Genomic DNA, 23,926 nt, shown 5'->3' with positions numbered 1-23,926 from the left:
GTGCATGATACATGTGCATTTAATAATTTTTTGTGCCAATTTGTTTAATGACGGAAAGCCCTTCATGCAGCTACTCGTGCCATGTACACTGGTTTGTACTGCGGTACGTGACAAATGGGCCGTGCTCTAGAATCACGTGTTCGTACCCAAACCTCTCTCCCTCTTCACGTGATCCACTTTTTCTATTGTTCCCTGACATGTATGTCGCTGTGTGCGGAAATAAATTCACATTTGCTTCGCTTGCACGAGACGAATTTCGCTGATTTTTTCATATTCCGAACGTGTGCTTTTATTTCATTGCAGTGTGTTCATGCGTACGCCTTCACCGTGCTTTTCAGTGCAGATACGGAAAGAGTGTGTAAACACGCATCAAAAGATGAGACATGTTGCTTTCACAAAGGAATCGGGGATGGGGGTTCTGGCCACGGAGGGCCTTTAAAAGGGTCCATTGTTGTGGAAAGTAAAAAAACAGCTATTTCAAAAGGGTTCTGCTGATGACACAATTAAACCGACGCGCATAAATAGGCGTTTGGAAGCGGTCCTCAGACAAAGGGCACGGATGGACAGAAGAAAGGGTAGGAAGGAGATAGAGAATTCGGAACACTGCTTCGCTGGGGAGGGATGTGTGTGTGCGCGGAGGGGCTGAAGGCCTGGCTGACTGGGGAACACGTTTGTTGTGACCGTGAACACAATGAGGCCAGCGGGCCGGAACTGACACGTCGGGCCTATTCTGCCTTCCCACCCAAACACCGGCGTGTGTCCTCCCCACCCGAGACGTGCAGCTGCGCTTCTACGCGGCGCACAAAGGCACCAGATTCATTCAAAATTCACTTCCACTCGGCTCCCCTGGGTGGCCCCCCTCCCGGTGGCCTCCGGTCCCCGGCGAGCGCGACCAGCTGCCGGACAGACTCCGGCCATGGGGCTCGGAAGCAAGAACGAGACAAACTCGTACTCATTATTTTCTTTGCAGCACGGCTCGGAAAAAGAAGGCGTCCTATCATTACGCCCACCGTTTTCCAAAATGGACGAGAAGAAAATATCGGAAAGTTAAAAGGAGAAATGCAGCGCCAGAGAACCTGAGCCTGGAAGAACCGTAAGGGCTCGGACTCGTTTTTACGATTGCCATCGGTTCGCGTCCGCATGCCGTTTGCTCTCGGATTCCGCCGCGAAGACCGGGGCCGGCGTCCAAATGCGGCCCGGTCGCGCAAGCCGCATCACGTCTTATTTCATGCATATACATACTCGCGAAGCGCGCCCCAAGCTGGAGGTTACGATCCTCTCGGTGCAGCTGCTGTCATTGCCAGAGTCCTGCATAGCTTATAGGTTAGTCAGTACCGCAGCAGGGAGAGGAGAGACGACGTGCTAAACCGCAGGGGCCTCGGAATGCCGGCAGCCTCGTTTCCAGGGCTCAGCGCTACTCCGAGGCGAGTCCGTGGTGCCCGCGCGCGTCGGTCGGCCGACGGCTTTCGCAGCCCGTGGGGAAGGCGCTGGGGCGGAGGTGCTTCGAAACCCCTGCCGAGCTGCAAGCCGCCTTTAGAGCAACCCTCTTCGGAAAGAACGGAGCCTGAGCCGGCGGTTCCCCTTCGGGAGAGTCGCCATCGTGCCACGGGGCCAGAGCTCTGCGAGGCGGTCGAGGCGGGGGTACATCTGGTCAACTGCCCTCCCAGCCATGTGTGTGTCAGTCACACGAGCGCTTGGCTAAGATGTCGGCGCTTACAGCCTTACTCCCACCTTACAAAATACGTCCGAATAAATAAGAAAGCTTTGCGTCGCCCATAAGCCACTCTTATGCATGTATTAAAAGACAAAGGGGATAGGAATGTTCTTAAGCCAAATGTCTAAAGAAGAGCCGTGCAATTAGAAAAGAGTTTGGCATAAATCCTTTTCATTTGCTTCTGGCGTTTTTCCGGCTTGTCCCGACAGACTCTTTCAGTCGCAGATCCCTCCCGTTCGCCGCACCTTTGGGTACCAGTCGGCCCGCTGAGCACTCCAAAGGCAGCCGGAGCGGAGAACGCTCTGCAGAGCGGTCTGGGCTCACACAATGGGAAAATTATGCTGCAAGTGCAAGAGGCGGGCAGAGTTTGAAAAAGGGGGAAGTCAGACGGGCCTTTTCAGCAGCCTGTGTGACGGCGACTTGTGCCGAGTCAGCCCTTTGCGCTCCTCCGCTTTCGTGGGCTCAGGTGTCGGCCCAGCTGCCGCTAATATGCTGTTCATGCTTGAGGATAATTGCTACCTGCCAGTCAAACAGGGCTCATTATTACACCGACGGTTGTAGAACGTGTGCTAATCCTCTGCCTTCACGGCATGTTTGGAACGGCCTTCGATATGAAATATTCAACACCTAACCGCCAGCGTTCCCAAAGCTACGGCTCCAGAACGTAGGGTGCGGAGCTGCGACTGGGACCAGCGGCGGAGCGAGTAGGACTAATCCAGACCTTATCGTGCAATCAATACAGAGGCGTGGAGCGGATGTCAGGAGTCTTGCCATACAAACTCCCAGAGCGACTGATACATTTGCATTAGCCCTATACATAGGGAACAGGATTAAGCAGGGATGAGCGCTTCCCCTGTTCATCTTCAGAGCAATAATAAGCTTTTGTTTGAAGACACTGGGTTCATTTTGCCCTGTGCCAAATTGCATTAATAAAAGAGGAAGTAGATCTGTGTTGAGGCAGACAGCAGGGCTTGAAGGGTTGGCCTGAGGACACGTTAGACAAAGGCGGCGTCCACAACTGAAGCCGCTGCGATCAAGTTTCCGAAAGCTTCCGAGAAGCGCACTTGCTCTCAGACGGGGCTGTAGCAGATGTGCGCTGGAAATTAATTATTAATCTGAGCGAGCAACTGAAAAAGCCTGGGCTGTCAGCTAGGATTTTATAAACAACGATGAAAATAAATAGGGATAATACAGTAAAACACAATGGCTTGATGTAAATATAATTCTATTTTCTCCAACTTGAGCACCGTTTCACTGAAAAATTCAAATTTGTCAATTCAATCCATTCAGATGAGCATCATAAGAGTTTTAATGTGTTAAATCCTGTAAGTTTTGTTCCACATATAAGCATGAAATTGAAGGACTGCGCAGCGTCACGCTCTGATTGCTGGGTCGCTGTAATTCCCAGGGGGCCCTTAGATAATTAAAGCTCTAAGAGGAGAGGGGCTGAGAAATACACGAGATGTGGAGCCTGGAGAAGAGGGAGATGAAGGAGTGGAAGGAGAGGAAGAACAAAAGCATCACCCAGTTTGCCGCAGAACCTCAGTCCAGTCTACTTGCTCTTTGGCATCGTTTCCCCATAAGGCCCTTTAATAGGAAACATCACTCTGTAGTCAGCCTGAAGGCGACATTGAGCATAGCGGTTAAATTAGAAACTTTTTTTTTTTTTAAAATAAAATAAGCCATTGAGTGATAATTGTAGGACACACTGTACATGTGACACTGCATGTACATTTATCATCGGGACACATTGAAAACAGCTGAAGAAAATGCGAGCGGACGATGGGAGAAGTGCTGACAAGGAACGACTTTGTCCAGAGCCATAAACCCACGTGGTGTTTTCAAAGACGTGCCGCTGTAACAGAAGGACCGCGAAGAAAATGATAGAGCGAAACAAGTGAAAGATAAGCAGACGTTCCTGGAAGTCCTTGTCAGCATGCTCCCATTTATAGATCACGGAGCTGGAAAGGCGCCCTGACTGAGGAACATTTTTTCGCCATAAATATTTGGCCAGAAACCCTGAACATGAGAAGTTTTAATCTTTAGCAGATTAGGAGAAGATTCATGTCGAACGGCACCTGTTTGAACGTCCTGCACCGGAGCGATTTCACTGCGGATGCCGTTTTGTGCAAGTGAGCGCACACACGAGGAGGTTCTCCTCCAACCAAAATACATTTGTATTTATTTTTATATTCCACATTCCCCTGCATTTAGTTCTTTTGTAGGCAATAGAATGACATTTTGAAACAGCATCTTTTGCGAGGAACTGCCTTCCAGTTGTTGCACAAGCTGGACTGAGCTGGTCTTTTTTATTCCCCTTCAATAAAACTTTGAATTTGAAAGTTATTGTGGCTCTTACATACACACAAGTGTCGCTTTCAGTTCTATCAATTTAGCACCAAGTAATTCCATAAATATATAACTTGATAAAAAAAAAATCATGTGCATCTCTACAGATCACCCCACTGTTGTCAAAACAGAGCATGGCCACATGTGTTATTTGAAAGAGAGCCTATTTTACATTTTAAAAGGAAAAATGCATTCCCAGACCATCCAAAAGCCCAAACCCATTTCCCCAAATATCACTAAATCAGTACAAAACATCTACATAACACAAAAACTTGCCTTTGCTGTGCTGTCAACAGGCTCAGAACACAGAGGAAAACAAGGTATCTTACTGCAGGTCAGTTAAACAGCAGTACTCGCAGTGAACGAGCGCACGCGCGCGCACACACGATTTATTTTCCAGACTTGGACACTCCTCAGTTCAATATTTCAACATATTGATTCCCCCAACTTACTTTAAAAGTAATTAGCATTAATCGAGAATTACTAATAAATGCTAAACAAGGGAAACAAGTTTTAAGAAGTTTATTTTTTTTAAATTCAGGTTGTTTTGAAACAGCAGGTGTACAGCTCTCCAAGTCAAGTGGATAGAACAATGGTCTTCAAAAACATTTAATATATTTCAACATCATTGTTTCTTTCATGATCAGTGCTCATCAAAATGATAGCATGTACTTTGCAAGAGACAGAATTATACTCAATTACAAACAGGCGAAAGAGAGCTCAAGCCCTGTGATTAAGGAAAAAAAAAACCCTGTCAAATATGAGAAGCCTTAAACTAAAACACCTGACTTTAGTACCATATAACCTTCTACAAATATAAGAGACAGACAGACAGACACAATAAAAACTGAATTTGTACACTCAACACAAACGGGTAATGAAGTTTGGCCCCTAAAGGGTGGTCAGAAAGAATATGCAAAACGTGCCTGAAATTGAGAGTTTCACAGACATCTTGAAATAAAGTGCTCAGCAGCTCAGAGCAGTATGTAGTGGCACAACGTGAGGAACTGAAAGAAGAGTTTAGAAGGCTCTGGACAGGCCCCGATTGCCCCGAGCATCATTTCTACTGGTAGTCACCGTTAATCCTCTAGCGGCTTCTCATTTACAAGACCAATACTTCTTCACCCCCAAGGAAACTATGACTAGTGCTAGCTTATTAACACTAATGGGAGTTAATTTCTCCACATTAGAACACACACAAAAAAAAAAAAAAAAAAAATTCAGGAGATGCTCCTTTGGTTTAACAAATTAAGGGGGGGGAGAAAAAAAAAAAAAAAAAAACCCCCATAGTGACTATATAAAGTAAAAACCATGTACCAAATTTGTTTCAAAAGATACCATTTCTTCATTTTTCCTTGACCATGTAATTCTTTACTGCCCTCTCAGAAGTGACTGTTCAAAAGATGTACCATCTCAATTCAGTTTTAATATATTTATTATGATCATACAGAACTGGAACCCTGCTGACAATGGCTACATTTCTCAGCTGGTGGGATGCGCCACTGAGCATTTCTACTCTGGTAAGCTAGAGCACACTGCAAAAAAGTTGCCACCGTGCAAAGATCTCACCACCACCCTAATCTAGTCACATGCATCTGTTGTAAAACAGGGTCAAAAATGACAACTTTGATTTAACCTTGGAAACTAGTCAAAATATGATCTAAGGACAAATGTGTCACATGAATGAATTACACAAGATCAAAGACCATCTACAGTTTATCCTAATTAGAATAATTAATAGTATGCATTCATACTTCAATTTTACATATTGTAGAAGTTTCACTCACTAAACCTTAATTTACACAATCTGAGGCAGTAATTTTCATAGAACTCTATGAAGCACAAGCAGAAGTGCAAGCACATTGATATATACAAAAAAATAAATACATTTAGTCTCAAGTCCTGCAGCTACACTTCTATATAGCTCCAAATTTTAAAAACCATATTCTTAGAGTGACTTCATAAATCAGATTGAATATTTTCATACATCCAAATATGAAAACCAGATGTAGATGAATTATAGAAAGTTTGCAGACCTGCCACTGAGCCTTGACTGGTCCTCTGTCTGCTTTGCATTAAATCAAACACGATGAATCTGGAAGTATAAGTACAAACGTAATGTACTGGCACAGCTTCTTTCACAAACAGAAAAGCCCCATATCTCCAAGAAACAATTCCTGTGACTAATGCAATATCTAAATGGGGCAAGAAAATGACTCCGAAGGTGTAACCCATCGTCAAGACCAAGATGCAGACAGCAAAAAAAAAAAAATAGGACTGCACAGAGTAATAAAAATGTCTAAGGAAATTCATATTAAAACAGATACTCAGATGAACTTCCACAGATTAACTATACAACACATTGGTCCCATTTCATACCACAAATCAGAATTTAAGATAACTTTCATAATCACATATTAAATAAGTGAAAAGCAAATCTGCAGATTATCACTTGGCTGCTGTGAAAACTGCAAATATGTCAATGGTTCATTATAGTTTCATTCACGGCTCCTACATACATGCCAGCCTCCAGATTTAACCAGCAATAACTGAGTATGACCAATTAGAAATGATTCTCTGAACAGACAGATCACATAAAAACTACATTTAATGTAAAACCCTGCATTCACAGCTATGATCAAAACAAGAGACAGATTAAGAAAAACAGCATCTGAGAATCACAAATGCTACTGACAACTGTAAAACAACATAAAATTGGTCCCTGGGTATCCCCTCATTAGAGGTTACTCATTTAACTGATCTTTTTTATTTTATTTTTTTTTTTTTAAATCACTCCTGTGAATTGGCTTTAAAGAAACCAGAAATTTGTGATTTATGTATAGCAGGAAATTTCACTATGACCTTTAAATACTGTATCCTTCCACTGATCAACCCCACTTCTAGCCACTGCTTTCCTGTACTGTGTAAATACACCTTTCTGCATAGAAATTAACCATGAGCTAAGTAGTGTCACTTCCATTTTCCCCAGCATAAAAGTGTATTTTACACAAATGTACCAAGCCATCAACTTCTAGACTATTAATTTTAATTTTTGGTTGCCAGGAAATTCTGTATGAAGACATTGCAAGTTAATTAGTAATTAAAATCCTTTTGTCCAAAAAAAACTATTCAGTTGATTAAAACATCCTGATACTAAATGAAAATGTTATTGGCTTCAAGGAGAAGGACGCAATAAAATACATTCTTGGAAAAATAATCGCAAGAAAACAGCACAAAGAAGTTTTAGTAATCTCCAGAATGCCATTTTTGGAGACCAGTAGAATAAAAATAAGCTTCCAGTGTTCCACCCACCAAGCCCACGAACCCTTATGATCCTCTGATCCTTTCAGAACCTCCATATGGAGAAAAGCAGCTCTGGGGGGGTGCGCTAGAAAAAAATAACATCTTCCTTGGGTACATCCTCTTGGGTTTGGAAGGGTGGAGACAGGTCATTCAGCATGTTCTGACCTGCCTGTTTGCGTTTGCTGGATCGGTATGCTGACTGGACTTCGATGTGGCTGTCACCAGGGATCACTGGATCTGTAGGGCAATATAGCAGAAAACAGGTCAGGCTGGTTTACATGGCCTTTCATGCAGGAGCTGTGCTAAAATGGGCCTTAAGCAGCAGCTGTGAATTCAGTCTGCAGACTGGGGGGTGGGGGAGATAAACATGTGGCAGTGCTCTCACCTGGATGGTGTGCCTGGTGAGGACTAACAGACCTCTTTGTTTTAGAATTCCCATCCTCTTTTCCAGACAGTTTGAGAGGCAGCATCTGCTTCATGTCTAGTGATGCTGTTTGGGGAAAGAAAAAACTACTACTCATTTCCTTCAACAGGCAACAACATGCACAGGAGTTCACAGTGACTATCTAAAGGTAGCACAGCAATTATCAAAATGGACTTTCAGCATGAGGGCTGATTTAATTTACAGAACCTTGTCCTCTACTTGCTATCCTACAGTTGCCATGGGTAAGAGGAAAGCCAACCTGAGCTGTCGGTCCGATGGGAACTCTTGGACTTGCCGCCCTTCTCCTTTCCCTTGCTGAGAGCAGCGAGCTTAGTGGGGATCTGTTGTTGGACTCCACCCTGCTTGTGAAGCTGGTTTGTGGTGCTGACCAAGTGGATGGGCACCTCTGTCTTGATGGCCAGGGAGCTGCTGCTCTCACGCCGTGGCAGAACCTCTGGCCGTTCTGGGTGGTCACCAGGGGCCAGTGACAGGCTATAGCGAATGTGAGGTTTGGCAGCTAGGCCCAGGTCATCCCCCGTGTTGATCAGTCCTATATCCCCATTGAAGCTTGAGATAAGTGGCAGGTCCTGAGAAGGGAGATGGGAAAAGGTGGGCAGGACAGTTAGAACTGTAGACCACAATTAAAACATTTGCTATGTTAAGATGTCTGAAATTGCTCAGTCTCGGAACTTCAGTTAACAAGGCTTCAGACACTTGCATCAAAAATTACTACTCCTGAAATGAAAGGGGTATAAATGACCGTTTCTAGCACAAGTGTCTCTAATGTAGTTTCCCTGATGGACAGTGCATCTGAGGAGTTAATCATCATTTGAAAGCAGGAAGCTCTTCAAGAATTCATTTTTATATAGAGTGCTCTTTTCACATAGTGACACAGAGCACTGAACAAAAGATCAAGAGAAAGTTTAACTGTACAGGAAATTACTACAATAACTATAAACCAAAGATAGCATGCACCATATCAGCACCACCACTGCAATGAAAGGCAACACTGAAACCATCAGACATGGACTGCACAGAGAAGAACTTTACAGGCAGAAGGAAACTTTGGGGTCTACAGGTCAGTTTTATCTGTGGGGAAAGAGACTGCTGCTAGCTATCACCCTACAAGTCAGCAAGCAGGCTTTCTGGCTGCTGAGATATGATTCATACACAGTTATTTCCTCTTAAGGATGAGGAACAGGTGGGAGACGTCTCGCTGGAGTGCAGATGTCTCGGCAACTTGCAGCTGCCCTTGCAGGACACTGTGCAGAACAAATGGTACAGAAACACAGCTACTGCCCACCACCCTCTTTTGGGGGGTGGAGTGGAGGCCTGGAGAAATCAAGCCTCACTTTGGGTAGAGGTGAGAGCTCCATAAATCATAACTGCATACCAACTTGCAAACAGGTGAGCTGGGAGACCAGGCTTTCTTGCACTCTTCAGACAGACAGACACCCCACAGTTCCAAGCCTTCAAGGTGCCTTCCACAAACACACATTTCTCAGCCCGGCACACCTCAGGCAGAGGGGTGTGGCAGAACAAAGAGCTCAAGTGACAATGTGTAAACAGCCAGAGCTGGCATTGCTCCAGCAAAGGGATTAATGAAAGGGTGCTGCTGGGTAATTATACAGAGAGGCTTCCCATCTGTCCTTGAGCTCCTTGGATACATATCAGAAAACAATCATTTAGATGTTTCACTGTAGAGCGATGGCTGCAGAAGCCCTTCACTGCTGGTCTGGAAAAAAGGTGGACATTAAATCATGGGATTGAAGGCCATTTGGAGCAGACAGGCATTCATTGAAAACACAGCCAGCAGTAATGTGCTCTTGAAGAAACAGCTGTAGTGTGATGAAACAGATGCTGAATTACAAGCTATTCAATTAATCCAAAGAAAATGCAACATGTGATATTGACTGCAAAGGGCTGCTACAGACAGACAAACCTGGAGGACTGCATAGACAGTGTGTGAAAATGCCACAAAATGGAAAAATTAAACACTTCTGTGACTAACAGTTAAATGTTAGCATTTTAAAAAACCTTAACTTCAAACATGAATTTCTAAATAACTTTAGATTCACAAGTCTAGGACCATGGGAGCACCAGTTGAAACTGCATTTAACAATAAACAATGAACTTTAAATTTGGACACATGACCGTCAAAGCACTGTCAGTGTGATATCACCATTTTTCCCAGTGCACCATTACACAAGTAGCTGCTTATAGAACTGAACCACATAGGAAACAGAAAGGTGACTAACAGATGGTGTAATACAAATTTATATACCTGTGAGGAGATCAATAGAGAAATGAGGGTGAAAGATACTCAGAACCTTCCTGGATGCTAAAAGGGTTCCAGCAGTGCTGAGGGAGAGAGAGGGAACTCATTCTATGACACTGGAGCCAAACTGAGAACCTACAAACTTTTGATTTCAGACCTCTTGTGAGTGGGACCACCAAGTGGCCAGAGGAGCATAATGCTCTTGCAAGAACAGAGGGAGTTATCAGGTGTCAGTATGTTTTGCCCATGTTCACTGAGACAAAATGCAAATTGTACTTGTAATGAAGCTTTCCTCACCATGACGACAAATACGCGCAAGTACAACTTAACAGCATTCACAACCAAGAAATTTTCAATACCTTTTTTTCCCCCCTTACAACAGAAAAAAAGGTTACTGGGTAGTGGTGATAAAGTATCTGATTTAAACACAGCTCTGTGCAACACCACGCACGTTTCCAGAGAACTCACCCTTCCACAAAAATCATCGATAAAGAGAAACTATTTCAAGTCCAGCCAAAACTGCAAGCCATGGAAGAAAAACTAAAACTAACAACAGGAGCCTGATGTGACAAGCAATGCCAGTCTTGTCATGCCTGAGGCTTCAGTTTGGACACACTTAAATCATTACCTCCTCGATAAGATTCCACAAGCAAAGCGAAGAAGCCCAAGTGAGTTGCTGTAAAAAGTAGTCTCTCAGAAGAGGTCTTTTCATAGACAGCTAATGTCAACTGTTTGTCTGTGACCCTTTGTTTTAACACACTTCTGTACTGTTCCCTCAGTGGAATTGTAATGTTTTGGCCCCAAATTTAACTTAATATTCCAAATATGGAGACTGTCCATATGTCATAAGTCTGTCTGAAAGAGTAAATTGTATCATTTAGGCCATCACGGAACAGAACTGAACATTTCAAAAGTCTGTCCCAGGCACATACTATAGACAAGCAGACAGATTCACTCCAGCAGGCAGCACAACCCCAACTGGCTGATGAATAAAAACACAGGAACCCACTACCTGCATTGGTGTACCATGGCAATAGAGGGCAGCCAACAGATCAAAATCAGCAAGAACGACTGTTATGAGAATACACAAGATAAAGGGAGCGTGGAGCTGGAAACTCACTCAGTGCAACCTCTCCTTCCTACTGCTTGAGTTGAGCAATGCCAACAGTGAAAGATGGGCCTTTTTGAAGGGTTTAAAGGCAATTATGTCCATTGCTTCTACCAGCAGAACCAAACCTCTCTTCCGCTCACCTAATAAGGCCTATGCTCTCCCAGAAACCATGGCACCTGTAAGTGTATCTTCAAGCGTTGTTCCTGAAACGACACCACTTATTTCCTGCTCCTCTAACAATAAGCTCCATTGTGAGGCCTTGGCATTCCCCCTTTGCATGTGGTTCTCCAACGGGCACTTACAGACATTGCGATGAGAGGTTTTGGTTTCCCAAGCTATTGCCTTTGTTGTCCCAAGGCCTATGAGCAAACAGGCCCGGCAACGTAGCTGATAAACCGGTCGAGCCATGGCAGGCGTCCAAGCCACCCCATGCTGCCTTACAGCATCACATTGTTTGCCAGTGTCTAGCAATGAACTGCTGATATTTCACACCAGCTGATGCCAGCTACAAAGGAGCGTGGGAACGGCTGGGGAAAAATTCACCAGGTTTTCAGTGCAGGTAAGTTTGGAGTTTAAGGACTCACACATGCAACCTGAAGGTTACCGTTTGAATACCCATGTGTGTTTTGTGCTGTTATCTTTCAGCAGAAGTACAGAACCTAAATTAATTCAGCAAAGTACTGATCTATGATCAACTAACTAAAATTGTGTGATACTAAACCAAGGAGGCTGAATTGCAGTGTTCGTCATCTTAGTACACTGAAAAGGTGCATCATTAACAGGGAAAATGAATGACAGAACTCATGTGCGAATACGCCAGCTGCAACTGCTGGAGGCCAAACAAGTAACATTCATAGATTAATGGGAATCTTGTGAAAATCATGGCTTACATTGTGATAAATGAGCACAATAGCAAATCCACTTGGATTAGTTTACATAGTTTGCTTTGCTTACTCACTCACACTGTTAATAGCTGTTTATCCCATGGCAAATTTCTCAATGTCTAGTGTCTTTCCTAGAAAGACAACGGCAGTGGGAGGATTTCACTATGTACAATTTTATTGATGTACTTTTTCCAGGTAATGCAATGGTGAGATCAGGACACATGTTTAGCATGTGAACGGAGGCATGACAGCTATATGTAACTCATACCCACCTGTGTAATTTCTGGCCTTAGCAGGCCTGGGGAAGTCTTCTGCTTCTTCAGTCTCTTCTGCTGCTCCAGCCACTCTTTCTCCTTTTCCACAGCACGTGTGGCCTCTCGTAGACGCTCCAAATCCTGTTGGTACTTCTCCCGCTGGCTCTCCAGCTCCTTGCGCTCCTCAGCCAGCTGCGCTTCCAGCTTCTGGCATTCCTCTTCACGCTGGAGGAGGAGTGCATTATTTGCCTTGGCCTCCTGCTCCTGGCGCTCACGCTCCCGCTCCCAGCGTACCAGCTCCTGGCGGTGCTGGTTCTGTAGCCGCTGGAAGGTGGCAAGCTCCTCACGCTGTTTTTCCAGGCTGCGCTGCTTCTCCTGCTCCAGCAGCAAGCTACCGCGCAACCGACCAGCACGCTCACGCTCCGCAAGTGATGCCCGCTGCATGTCAATGTGACTGTCCTGCTGGGAAATGATGGCCTGACAGGGTGGGAAAATGAGGACAGGAGGATGAGGGCTGAGGAAGAACATGGCTTGTTCATTTCCTCCCAACACTGTTGCTCATGTAATCCCAAGACTGAGGTGCTCAACCTACTCGGAATGTGGAGAGATGACCAGCCATAAGTGAACATGCTATAAAGAACTCAAATATCTATAAAATGGTATCACCTGGAGGCTGTAAAGTCTCTGTGACAGCATCAGCACTCGATCAAGAAACTAGGAAAAGATGACAGCAAAAGCAATGTTGACACACATGGAACTGTTTGCAACTCTGTCGTTATAAAAGTAATGAAAACAAATGGAAACTCGGGATGAACGATAATGAAGTTTATGGTCAGAGCTCCATTTCAGACTCAATTCAGCCATTAAAAGGAAACAGAGCACAAGCACACAACAATATTAATGCAGTTACCTAAAGCATTAGCCAAACTAAACCAGAACTCTTACCTCTGCTTCAAAAATGTGTTTTTGGTATGCTGAATTCAGACTTAGTGACAAGGTCTCATCAGCCTGAGGAAGGAAATGCAAAATATTTGAGAGATGCAATTTAAACACACACCCAAGGCACATTTCAAAAAAGCTTTCAAATTTACTTGACACAATTCCTGTATTATGGATGTGCTTTGCTAGCAAATTGTTACATAAGAGCAATTTAGGCCCAGAGAGGCATGAAGAAAACACCATTATCATCATAATGTACCCAATACAGATTCACAGCACCCGCGTGTTACGGGAAAAACGCTGGCAGCCTGCACAGGTGTGTAACATGTCTGTCCTGCAAGTGAAGTCAGTCATTGTGAGCGATAGTCACAAGACACTTGAGCCGGTCACCTACCAAATGCTCAAGGACCTCTCCACTGGTGATCTCCTTCAGCTGGGGGTCAGAGCGTGCTCGCTGGCTTCTCTCCCTTTGCTTGTTGTCTCTATTGTGTGTCTTCTTCATACTGCCAACTGCAGAGAGATGGGTGTTCAAAGGAGATGGACTTTACCAACTGTGATGAAACCCAGGAATAATGCTGATTGGAACAAACAAAAACACTGACTGGCAGAAGCTCTCTTTACTAAGGACAAAAAATGCAAACAAATCATATGTATCAATGTCACTGCCAACAGTTCTTTTTGCCAAAACTGGGCAATACGTTCTATCAGCAGAAAGAGAGACTAAATGGGATTTAGTGGTTCTTGCTGCTGCTAAACAATGCCAGGTCTTCAGACATCCCACAGCTATCTGACCATGGTGAGTAACAAGAATTAAGGACCCTTGGCACTGAGAGATTGTAATACTTTTGTTGATCATGGTGGGACTGCTGTCATAGCCCCCAAAGGTGTCTGCTCTCCTTGGCAGGCCCCCAGAGCCCTGGCTCCCCTCTGAGTGTGGAGCAGCTTCATTCTTTCCACACAGCAGCAGGTCCTGAAGGCGCTCAACTGCAAACGGACAAAGAATCCCTCATGTTGAAAACTGCCGTATGTCACAAGCAACATCTTTCAAAATACTTAGTTTCAAGAATGTTTGGTGAATCACTCATCTCAGTCCTACCTTCACTGATGGCACCCTTAAGCAGAGTCTCCCCCTGCTGGAGATCTGAGGAATCACCACGTAGCAGCAGTTGTGTGCGGGACCCCATGTCCTCCATCCCAGTGGACATTTCTGCAAAGATCTGCAGCTTCTCTGTCAGGCTCTGAATAATCTCAGCATCTTTCAGACGCAGTTGCTCTGAGGAGAAATGCGAATATATATATATATATATATATATATATATATATACACACACACACAGCTTACACTCATGTTTGCCTTGGAGATGCCCGTTTACCTGAAATGGATACCACCCTATTTAGAGGAACTCCAAGCTCAATTCTTAGACACAAAGCCTTTTGACTATTTTCCCCAAAGAAAAAAAATATTAGAAGTACTGTCCACATTTCACTAGGAGTAGAATAACTGAACACAGCATAGAAGTAGCATAACTGAAAAGTGCAAATTTACACTGGCGGCAGACACTTAAGTTGGCTAATGCTTTTCCCAAAGCGACTTACAATGATTGACCCATTTAGACAGCTAGCTAGGTTTAACTGACTTATTTAGGAGGTGCTGAGATTTGAACTCAAGTCTTTTAAGAGTAGGATAGCAACTAACACCAATGCCACTTGCTGTCCCACCATAGTATGTTCTAACAACCTGTTCCTCCCCAAAGAAATACCTTGGAACTCCTCAAGTCTGGAGGCCCGTTCCTCCTTCTGCCCTTCCTCAGTATGGGAGTAGCTGAGCAGGACCACAGAGAGGCATAGGGGTTAGAAGAGATACTAGCCCACCAGCAGTGTGCAGGCACACCAATCAGACCCCTCCCTCCGACCACACCTACCTTTCAACAGCCTGGCGGATCACTGCCATCCACGTGTTGCGCTCTTCTTTGGAGGTGGTGTGGATCTCGTACATCTCGGGTTTACTGGAAGAAGCACATATCAGAAACATTGCCTTCTCTTCATGGGCTACCTCGCGCACAATCAGCTTCTGCAGGGAGATCACTGATGGCTTGCTGTCCTGAAAAGCAGGGACAATGGACACAGAAATGCAGCTTAGTGCTTTAAAAGGCACCTCAAGAACCAATCGATACATCCACAGAACAGCATATCTGATACTCACCACAGCTGAAAATGTATATTTTTGATCTTTTTCTTGCAATAATAAAAGGACATCTGTCAGCAGCACTGCAAGGATGTCTAAAATGAACACAAATATCACTACATTGATTATGTAGAACATGGCATGATACAGAAAACAGCATTTCATGGTGACTTTTATAGAAGTTTCTTTAGAAATTACTTCAGACTTAAAAGGGTTAATTGTGGTCTGGATGAATTTAAAAGGCAAGTGACAATCTTTAAAAGGAACAATGAAACATGAAATAGCATCAACAGAACATGAAATCGTGGATATTGTGTATACAAACAGTTGATGTTTTTAACAAATTAACCCCCCTTTTGGCAGCTCCAATGCTGTCCTAGAGCAGGTAAAAATTGTGAGGATGAGTGGTGTCAAACAAGTTAATGTGGTGGTATTAAATCAGCAGCACTGTTAACTGTGATCACCTTTGAGTCTGCCAGATGCAGCCTTCCAGTTGACAGTTCCTTCATACAACAGCTTGTGCGAGCCCTGGGCAATGTCCTCCTTGCTGAGCACACGCCCATCTTTAATCTTGCCCTGGGTCTTGGGCTCCATCTTGTTGGCGATTTCCCTGAGTCGTGCAGCCTTCTCGTAGTCATTGACACGGCCATCCACCTTTTTGATGACATCCTTGATCAGATCCAGTGCAACACCTAGCTCCATGTGCTCCTCCGTACCAGCTGACAGCATGGAAAACACAGAAAATGTAACAGTCTTAGATTTCCTTCAACTCACATACAGTGAAGCTGTACAGAGCTCTTAAGCTACAACTCCACAAAACAGTGCTTTAAATATCTAATTTATACCAACAAATATAAAGGGCAAGATTTGATGAAAGGAAATGCCTAGAAATTGTTGTATAAAAGACCTAATGCATGAAAGGGAACAGGAAAATTGAAATTCATGTATGTGCACAAACAAGGAAACTAGACAGCTATGCCAATAAAATGACAAATTAGTTGCATAAAACTGTTGAACAATTAACACCCTTCCTGAGATCCTCTGACTTCTCAGTCATGGCTTCATGTGTGACTCTGCCCTATACAAGTAAACAACTGGGAGGAGAGTGAGAAGGAAAAAGAAGAAAAAAAAAAAAAAAAAAAAAACACATTTGCCTTTAAACAAGAGTGGCCTGTGCAAACATTGTCATGGAAATTGGTTTAAAGCTTTGAGTTTCTATTTAATTTTATGAACCCCCATTATAATTTGTTGAAATTGAGCAAATGTTCAGTTTCACTTCTTATAACACATGTATCACTTCTTATTCTTTTACGTGCGACCAACCAGCTTCACATAGAGTGGATTCAAAGAAGCTGCTGAACATAATGCCAAAAACCGATGGAGGAAATACATTTGCAAGAAAGTGTCAGAACGTCTCCAATGCTATGAACACAGAAAACAGGCTGGCGCAAATAGATGAAATATATACCATTCAAAACACTTTGAGATGCCATTAATGGGTGTCTTGATCAGATGCTTCCCAAGGAAATGATAAATTACAAAATGTCACTGATGCCAGCAAAGTACAGAGTACAATTTGAGGAAATCACCTTCAGTGTTCTGTAGGATGCGCTCCACCAGCACCGGATACTTTGTGATGCGCTGGGTCACTAACAAAATGCACTCTGGCACACCTAACCTTCTTACAACAGACAAATTGTTGATTTTCTGAAAGGTAAACAAAAATGTCATGTTTTCTGGAAGGGAAACAAAACCGTAATTGTTTTTCATATAAACTGTAAAACTAAGTTTCAGTACACAGCCAAAACTAAATATTAGATATATTACTGCAACCAGTGTTGCCTATTAGTTTTTTCCCGCCCTTACCCGTATCAGGTTCTGGAACTTCTTGTTGTTCTGCATTTGGTCTTTGTAATAGCTGACTGCCTCAGTATGATGACTGCAAAAGTCACCATACATTTCCTCCATTCTCTCTCCAATTTCCCCTGAAAACTTAAAAATAAAGAATATTTTAACAAGCACACCTAGAAATTTTAGTGAAAAAAACTGATAGAAGCAGACCCACAGTGGAGAAAACACAGTAATGTGGGAAGAGAAACACTGCATTGTGTACATGGAGCCACCAGGGGGCAGAGTGAGAAGGAACTGTTTCTCATGTCATTTTCAACACTAATTTTGTGTGCCAGAAGTTTACAAAATGCTTAAAAACATCATTTAGTATGGAGAGTGCATGTCTAGGGCAGTGAACCTGAGGAGGCTGTATTACATACTAATAAGAATTCTGTTCACAACTTTGGTTACCAATAAGCCCAATTCCTATATTCCTTTCTAACAACATGAAAACATACAGAAAAGGCCAAACCTGGACATAGTAATGTAAACAGAGACATTGAGCATGATTGTATAACTTATGTGCAATATCATTATTACTTTCAACATTACTAGCAATATAACCATCCAATATCATGTGCAATTGTTTTAAATTTTAATATAATGTAATATAAGGTATAATATGTGCTGTGTCAATGCTTTCCACTTTGCTTTCTTACTTTTTTGTGCACTTCTTTAAATTTAAATTGTTGGTTAATCTGTTTGAGCAATCTCTGGCACAAGAATTTCCTTCGGGATGAATAAAGTTCTATCTTAAACACCATGAAGAACACAACAGAACTAGTCATTTTGCGTCACTACAGAACCAACTGCCTATTAAGTTAGGCATCTACAACATGCAATGGTTTTCTACAGAAGTTTATAGTAATGAACCCTAAAGTTGAACAACTGTCAAGTCCCATGAAAGGAAAACTGGAGTTGCAACAAACAAAGCAGAGGGATCTTTGATTCGCAACACTTTGCTTCTAGTTGACATATAGCTCAAGCAACCTGCAAGTCGCTCATGGCCATAGCAACCTCTCACATGAAGGCATCGCGACTGGCGAGACACTGAAATGTCACTGAGAATTGCCACCCTGCGTCCTTAGAGAGGCAACAGCTAAGCAGATGTCACAGATGCGTAATGTGAAGTAAACCCACAGCAAAGTCTGCCACCTCCTCATTTGCACCATAGCTGGTGACCTCTGCAGGCTGGGAAAACGGGATGGAACGAACAGTTCACTGAGATATTCGCTCAGTTCACCCATTTTTCACCTATCATGATCATCCGACACGCCATCGTCAGATTGTTTAACTGGTGCCGTTGCAGACTTAAATCGTATAAACTGGCTCCTCAACTAACACACAAAAAGTCTGACTGCAACTTGATTCAACAGTAGACTCAAAGTCACTTGCACAAGTAAGCCACAATTTTTAAAGCTACAAAACAGACTTCTGTGAGGCTCTAGCAATAAACAATCACTTGTTTCAACTTAACACATTTAAATATATTATTTTACTGAAAATAAAAAAAACGCATCTTAAGCTGATAATCAATTCCGACGTCTGAACGTCTAACATTAAGCTTCTGACCAGTTCCAGTTTTTTGAAATCATGAAACAAAACCAATAAGCTGCATAAAGACATCCATTGATTAATTTACAGGAAGTTCTATAAAATTTCTTGGCTACAGCTGTAATAAAAATATTGTAAGACTTAGCATTTTTTATTAACTGAGCTACGCAAATTAAAACAAATTAAACTGACAAGAATTATATCCACCAACTCCTGTTCAGTGCTCACCACTGAGCTCAAACGTTCTACAAAATGTCACCAGATGGCCAGACAAGAACAGTAAACATTGGAAGCCAGTCCAGGTTTTATAAATTAAAAAAAAAAAAAAAAAAAAAAAAAAAAAAAAAAAAAATTTTTTTTTTTTTTTTTTTTTTTTAAGGTAGTCTCAGTTTTGACACATAATTGGCTGGGCATTGAAAAGCATTGATCTGCCATGATCCAGAACAATACAGACATCACTGATACTCTGCTACGTGAGAAAGACTTGGGTCTCCGCACACCTGAAGGGTGAGGATGTCCCCAATTCGCTGGATGGAGAAGTTGTGCTCACTGCCGGGCTCCAGGCTCTGTCGTCTGCGCTCCTTCAGCTGTAGTAGGAAGAACTGATGCACCTCAAGCAGGCACTCCAGCCGGGGAAAGAGGCGCTCCAGCTTGCCATCATCCATCTGCAGCGTCTCACGCATCTTATGCGCATACACCCACTTCATAACCTTGAGCGTACGCACATGGTGCATCTCTGTCTGGATGAGCTCTGAGTGGGGACATGGGCATTGCCAACCCTCATCATGTCATCATCAGCACGACTACCATAAAGCATGTTTTATTGTGATCTTTAATTCTGCTAATGTAACAAACATTGTATTTTTTACAAGATGTACGTCGCTTTAGAGAAAAGCGTCTGCTAAATGAATACGTGTAAATGTACTATGATTGAAACAAGAACCACATCATATTACCAATGTATTACATGCTTACCAAAATGTAAACTAAAACTATTAACTAAAGTTAAAACTATTGCTATACCTGTTTCAGCACATATCACAATGGACCTTCAGTATGGGAGGAAACTGGGCATGAGACACTGCAGTTAACTCACCATATATTACATCTTGCCTCTTGACTGCTACCTTTGTGTGTTTGTTTAAGTACTGTGGTTCAACAGCCAGGCTCCAAGACTCTGCCTCAAACTCCTGTGCATCAGATTCCAAATCTGCTTGCACCTTGGCATACTGTGCATCTGTGCAGAGACCAGAACGAGTCAGTTACCAGACACACTCAAACTCATCAAAGCTATGGAGCTGTCCAAACAGTGCTTAGTGTAAAAGTGACAGTAATGTGCTTTTGGTAATTAAGCACTGTGCGCAACAGAATCTTATGTTCATTACCTTCAAGAATGATGGATTCTGCATTAAGAGGAGGCAAAGAGATTGCGTCATCCGAGAGTATTTTGAACTTGTTGTCAACGTCATCCATCTCTCCTGGGATTGATCTAAAATGGGGAGATCATTTAGAGCTTCAGATATGTGCAATAGTTAATATGCCTCAAACATTTTTTTCAGTCCAGCCTGGAACTGTAAGTCACACACATTTCTAGACTGTCTTAGTGAAACTTTTGGGATATGAAATTAAAAAAAATAATAAAATGCCACAGAATAATTCAACCTTGACTTGAATGAAAGATGCACTAGGACTGTATTAAAAAAAAAAAAAAAAAAAAAAAAAAAAAAAACTTCCTGGTGGTAAAGAATTTTTAATGTACCAATTAATCAAACCCTGTTCACTGCTGTCACATGAAGTTCTACCATTATGTGAAAAGACATTTATAAAAAATTATATTTATGAATTGCTTAAAAGGAAACAAAACAATACAAAGCAGCAAAAGACACTCAAATACGAAGTGAAAAAGCGTTAGATACCACTGATAAAAGCAGACATGCAAAATGACAAACGGCACTAAAGGTATATCCAGAGCCAGCAAAGAAAGGAGTTGCAAACAGGCAACAACTATTGCTGAAAGAGTGGAAAAGGAAGAGGACAGCAAGGACCCCTACCCTGAACTGCTGTTCTGGCCAAGACTGGTGTTGGTACTAGAGATGGAGGTTTGGTTATTTTGCCCTCGAAGACTGACTGTCATGCCTGGTCCACGCAGCGAGTTGGAAGGGCCATTGGCAGAGGACTCCTTCAGTGCTGCGGAGAACAACAAGCGCTCAGGACGGCAGTAGCGCTGCAGCCAGGAGCGCCGCACGGAGCCCAGGAAGCGACAGGTGAGGAAGTCCCTGTGTAAGAGCACACGCAGCCCCAGGCGGGGTGACACTCTCCATACAGCTGCCCTGTGTCTCCCGTGTGTCCCTCTCCCACTGAACAAGGCCAGCTCCATGTTGCCAGTGCTCTGCAGGCAAGCAGTCATTCCAGGCAGAGGCAGCACGCTTAGGCAGGGTGTAATTTATAGCATGAAACGCAGACAGCTCTTCAGCCTCTCTTACTGCCCCTCCTTCTCTGTCCCCTCCCCTTGCAACACTCAAGGGTGGGATGTTGTTTCTGTTACCAGGGCAATAGGCACAGATTTGTAAGCTGGGAGGTGGCTAAAACAATTAAAAAAAAAAAAACCATCTGTATGGCTGTCTGAGATAAGCAAAAACCTTGTCTTTTAGACATTAGCTATATCACAGCCCTTAAATCTAAGCTTATTTCTCTAACTAGCTGTAACAAAATGATTGAATCCCCCATGGATTCAACTACCATGGTACAACTAGCAATGATACCCAGCTCTTATTTCCACCTGGAGACATTTCTGTGCACATCACTGCCTGTCTATTGGACAACTCTGCATGGATGTCTGATCACCACTTACAACTCACACACACACACACATTTTCAGAACCGCTTGTCCCTTACGGGGTCACGGGGAACCGGAGCCTACCCGGCAACACAGGGCGTAAGGCCAGAGGGGGAAGGGGACACACCCAGGACGGGACGCCAGCCCGTCGCAAGGCACCCCAAGCGGGACTTGAACCCCAGACCCACCCGAGAGCAGGACTGCAGTCCAACCCACTGCGCCACCGCACCCCTTCCACTTACAACTCAACCTCTCTAAAACAGAGATCCTACACCTCCCAGCCATGACCTCTCGATCAAACTGGACAATTCACTCATTTTGCCTACCTCCTCGGCTAACAGTCTGGGAGTGATGATTGACTCAAGTCAATCTTTTACTCAACACATTGAAGCCACAACCTGGACCTGCAGATACATCCTACATAACATCCACAGGATCCATCCTTACCTTCACTACTGACTCTGCCCAACTACTTGTCCAGGCCATGGTGACATGCCATCTGGCCTTCCTGCTACTGCCATCAAACCTCTACAGCTGATACAGAACGCTGCTGCACGAGCTGCGTTTCACTTGCCAAAGTGTTCACATGCATCTCCTCTACTCGTATTTCTGCATTGGCTTCCTATAGCTGCCTGAATCAGATTTAAGACTATGGCTACGGTCTGCAAAAGCATTAAAAGAACGACTCCCAGATATCTACAAGACTTGATCAACCGCTACACTCTTCCACAATTGCTCACTTAGTGGCCCTACGTACAAAAGGTCCAAAAGGAAAAAGCACAAAGGTTCTCGGTTCTGGCTCCGTTACAGTGGAATAACCTCCCCCTCTCACTCAGAACTGCTGAATCTCTGTCCACATTTAAAAAGGGTCTTAAAACTCATCTCTTCCAGACTCACTTTGCCCATGATCTCTTAAGTTCATGTAAGGTATAAATGTTCATGCACTAAGATCATGCCTGTTAATGGATAGACTTCACGCAGCTACTCCTGTAATGTAATGTAAATGTTTATATATTAAAAACATGACTAGGAAGGCGATTAGGAATCGTGACTATTCGGATAAGCTTTTATACATCTACTCATGTGATGTACATTGGTTCGTATGGTGGAAAGAAACTAAGTGTACTTAAGAATCACGAGCCTGCATATAAGTGTCTCCTCCTGCTAATGTAATGAATAAACTGTATTTTCTATGAGATGCACATTGCTTTGGAGAACAGCATCCGCTAAATGAATACATGTAAATATAACAAGAGAAAACTGAACGGCATTTCAGAGTCAGACTCCTCAAATAATTTGAGCAGAAAAGCGGAACTAAACAAAGCAACCTCTAGTGACATCTCACTGCTCTATACTGTACCGCCTGGCTATAAGAGCGTGATCTTTTCAGTCCAGTGTCACTTCTGTCTGTGACCCACTTTTTGTCATCCCAGACAAACACCCCCAGGGCAGTGGCAGCAGCAGCAACTTCTGGTTACAGAAGGAAAGTTCCAGACCTCAGGCCCCTTGAAGACAACATGCCAGCCTCCCTCTGTCTGACCGAGTGCAAACCCATTAGCCTCTCTGAGGATCCTGCTGTGCAGCGCAGAGGTGTGTGAAGCTGTAACGAAGCAGTCAATGTGCGCCAGTCCCCACCGCTTCCCGCACCAGCTGAAGGCGAGGCCCGCTGTCAGCTCTCCACTGTTTTATAACTGAATGGCAGCTCCACATGCTGGGAAGGAAATTAACTACAGACGGCAGGAGCGCTACCACAATATTCACACATCTTTACCAAGAAAATACACACCATATTACCAGCACAACAAACGGTGTCAAGATTTTCAGATTTGAGCCAGTTTTTTATTTAAAAACTGTGCATTTATGACAAATATATTAAAATATTTCTGTTCGAATCCAATAAATCAGATAAAACAAAATGCTACATGATTTTATTCCTTATACAGTTTTCTTGGTCTTTTAATCACAACGAGGGCTCACCTTTATACAGCATGTTAATAGGAAATGTCCTGTGACTAAACTGACCTTTACAGACAAAAAATAATTTAATATCAAAATGTGTAAAATGAGCAACCCTGCAATAAAGTGTTTGGTTCCCTGCCCATGTCTGGCACAGCTTTATACACTATCAACAGGTTCACGTTTCAGACATCTGTGGTCATCCTTTTCGCTGTTCGAGCAACAAACCTGACAATTTTAAATCCTTGG

At 43.3% G+C, this 23,926-nt stretch overlaps 1 protein-coding gene across 4 annotated transcripts in view; it reads right to left on the bottom strand.

The window, feature by feature from the left end:
* Positions 1-7,439: 7,439 nt before the first annotated feature.
* arhgef18b (rho/rac guanine nucleotide exchange factor (GEF) 18b) overlaps positions 7,440-23,926 on the bottom strand; it is a 39,203-nt gene continuing 22,716 nt past the window's right edge. For all 4 annotated transcript variants that reach the window (XM_018728347.2, XM_018728348.2, XM_018728349.1 and 1 more), the window contains 19 exons: positions 20,937-21,072; positions 20,271-20,374; positions 19,982-20,122; positions 19,386-19,636; positions 17,308-17,433; positions 17,031-17,148; positions 15,906-16,160; positions 15,460-15,536; positions 15,179-15,357; positions 15,017-15,078; positions 14,353-14,529; positions 14,100-14,240; positions 13,651-13,766; positions 13,263-13,325; positions 12,984-13,031; positions 12,336-12,794; positions 8,050-8,377; positions 7,752-7,856; positions 7,440-7,603 (listed from right to left, as the gene is read on the bottom strand). In XM_018728347.2, coding sequence (XP_018583863.1) covers positions 7,452-7,603; positions 7,752-7,856; positions 8,050-8,377; positions 12,336-12,794; positions 12,984-13,031; positions 13,263-13,325; positions 13,651-13,766; positions 14,100-14,240; positions 14,353-14,529; positions 15,017-15,078; positions 15,179-15,357; positions 15,460-15,536; positions 15,906-16,160; positions 17,031-17,148; positions 17,308-17,433; positions 19,386-19,636; positions 19,982-20,122; positions 20,271-20,374; positions 20,937-21,072 — 3,038 coding nt within the window. In that variant the 3' untranslated portion in view covers positions 7,440-7,451. The remainder of the gene's footprint in view (positions 7,604-7,751; positions 7,857-8,049; positions 8,378-12,335; positions 12,795-12,983; positions 13,032-13,262; positions 13,326-13,650; positions 13,767-14,099; positions 14,241-14,352; positions 14,530-15,016; positions 15,079-15,178; positions 15,358-15,459; positions 15,537-15,905; positions 16,161-17,030; positions 17,149-17,307; positions 17,434-19,385; positions 19,637-19,981; positions 20,123-20,270; positions 20,375-20,936; positions 21,073-23,926) is intronic.

Source organism: Scleropages formosus, chromosome 9 (genome assembly GCF_900964775.1).
Source record: "Scleropages formosus chromosome 9, fSclFor1.1, whole genome shotgun sequence".
NCBI lineage: Eukaryota > Metazoa > Chordata > Actinopteri > Osteoglossiformes > Osteoglossidae > Scleropages > Scleropages formosus.
This window is presented reverse-complemented; position numbering and strand designations above follow the sequence as displayed.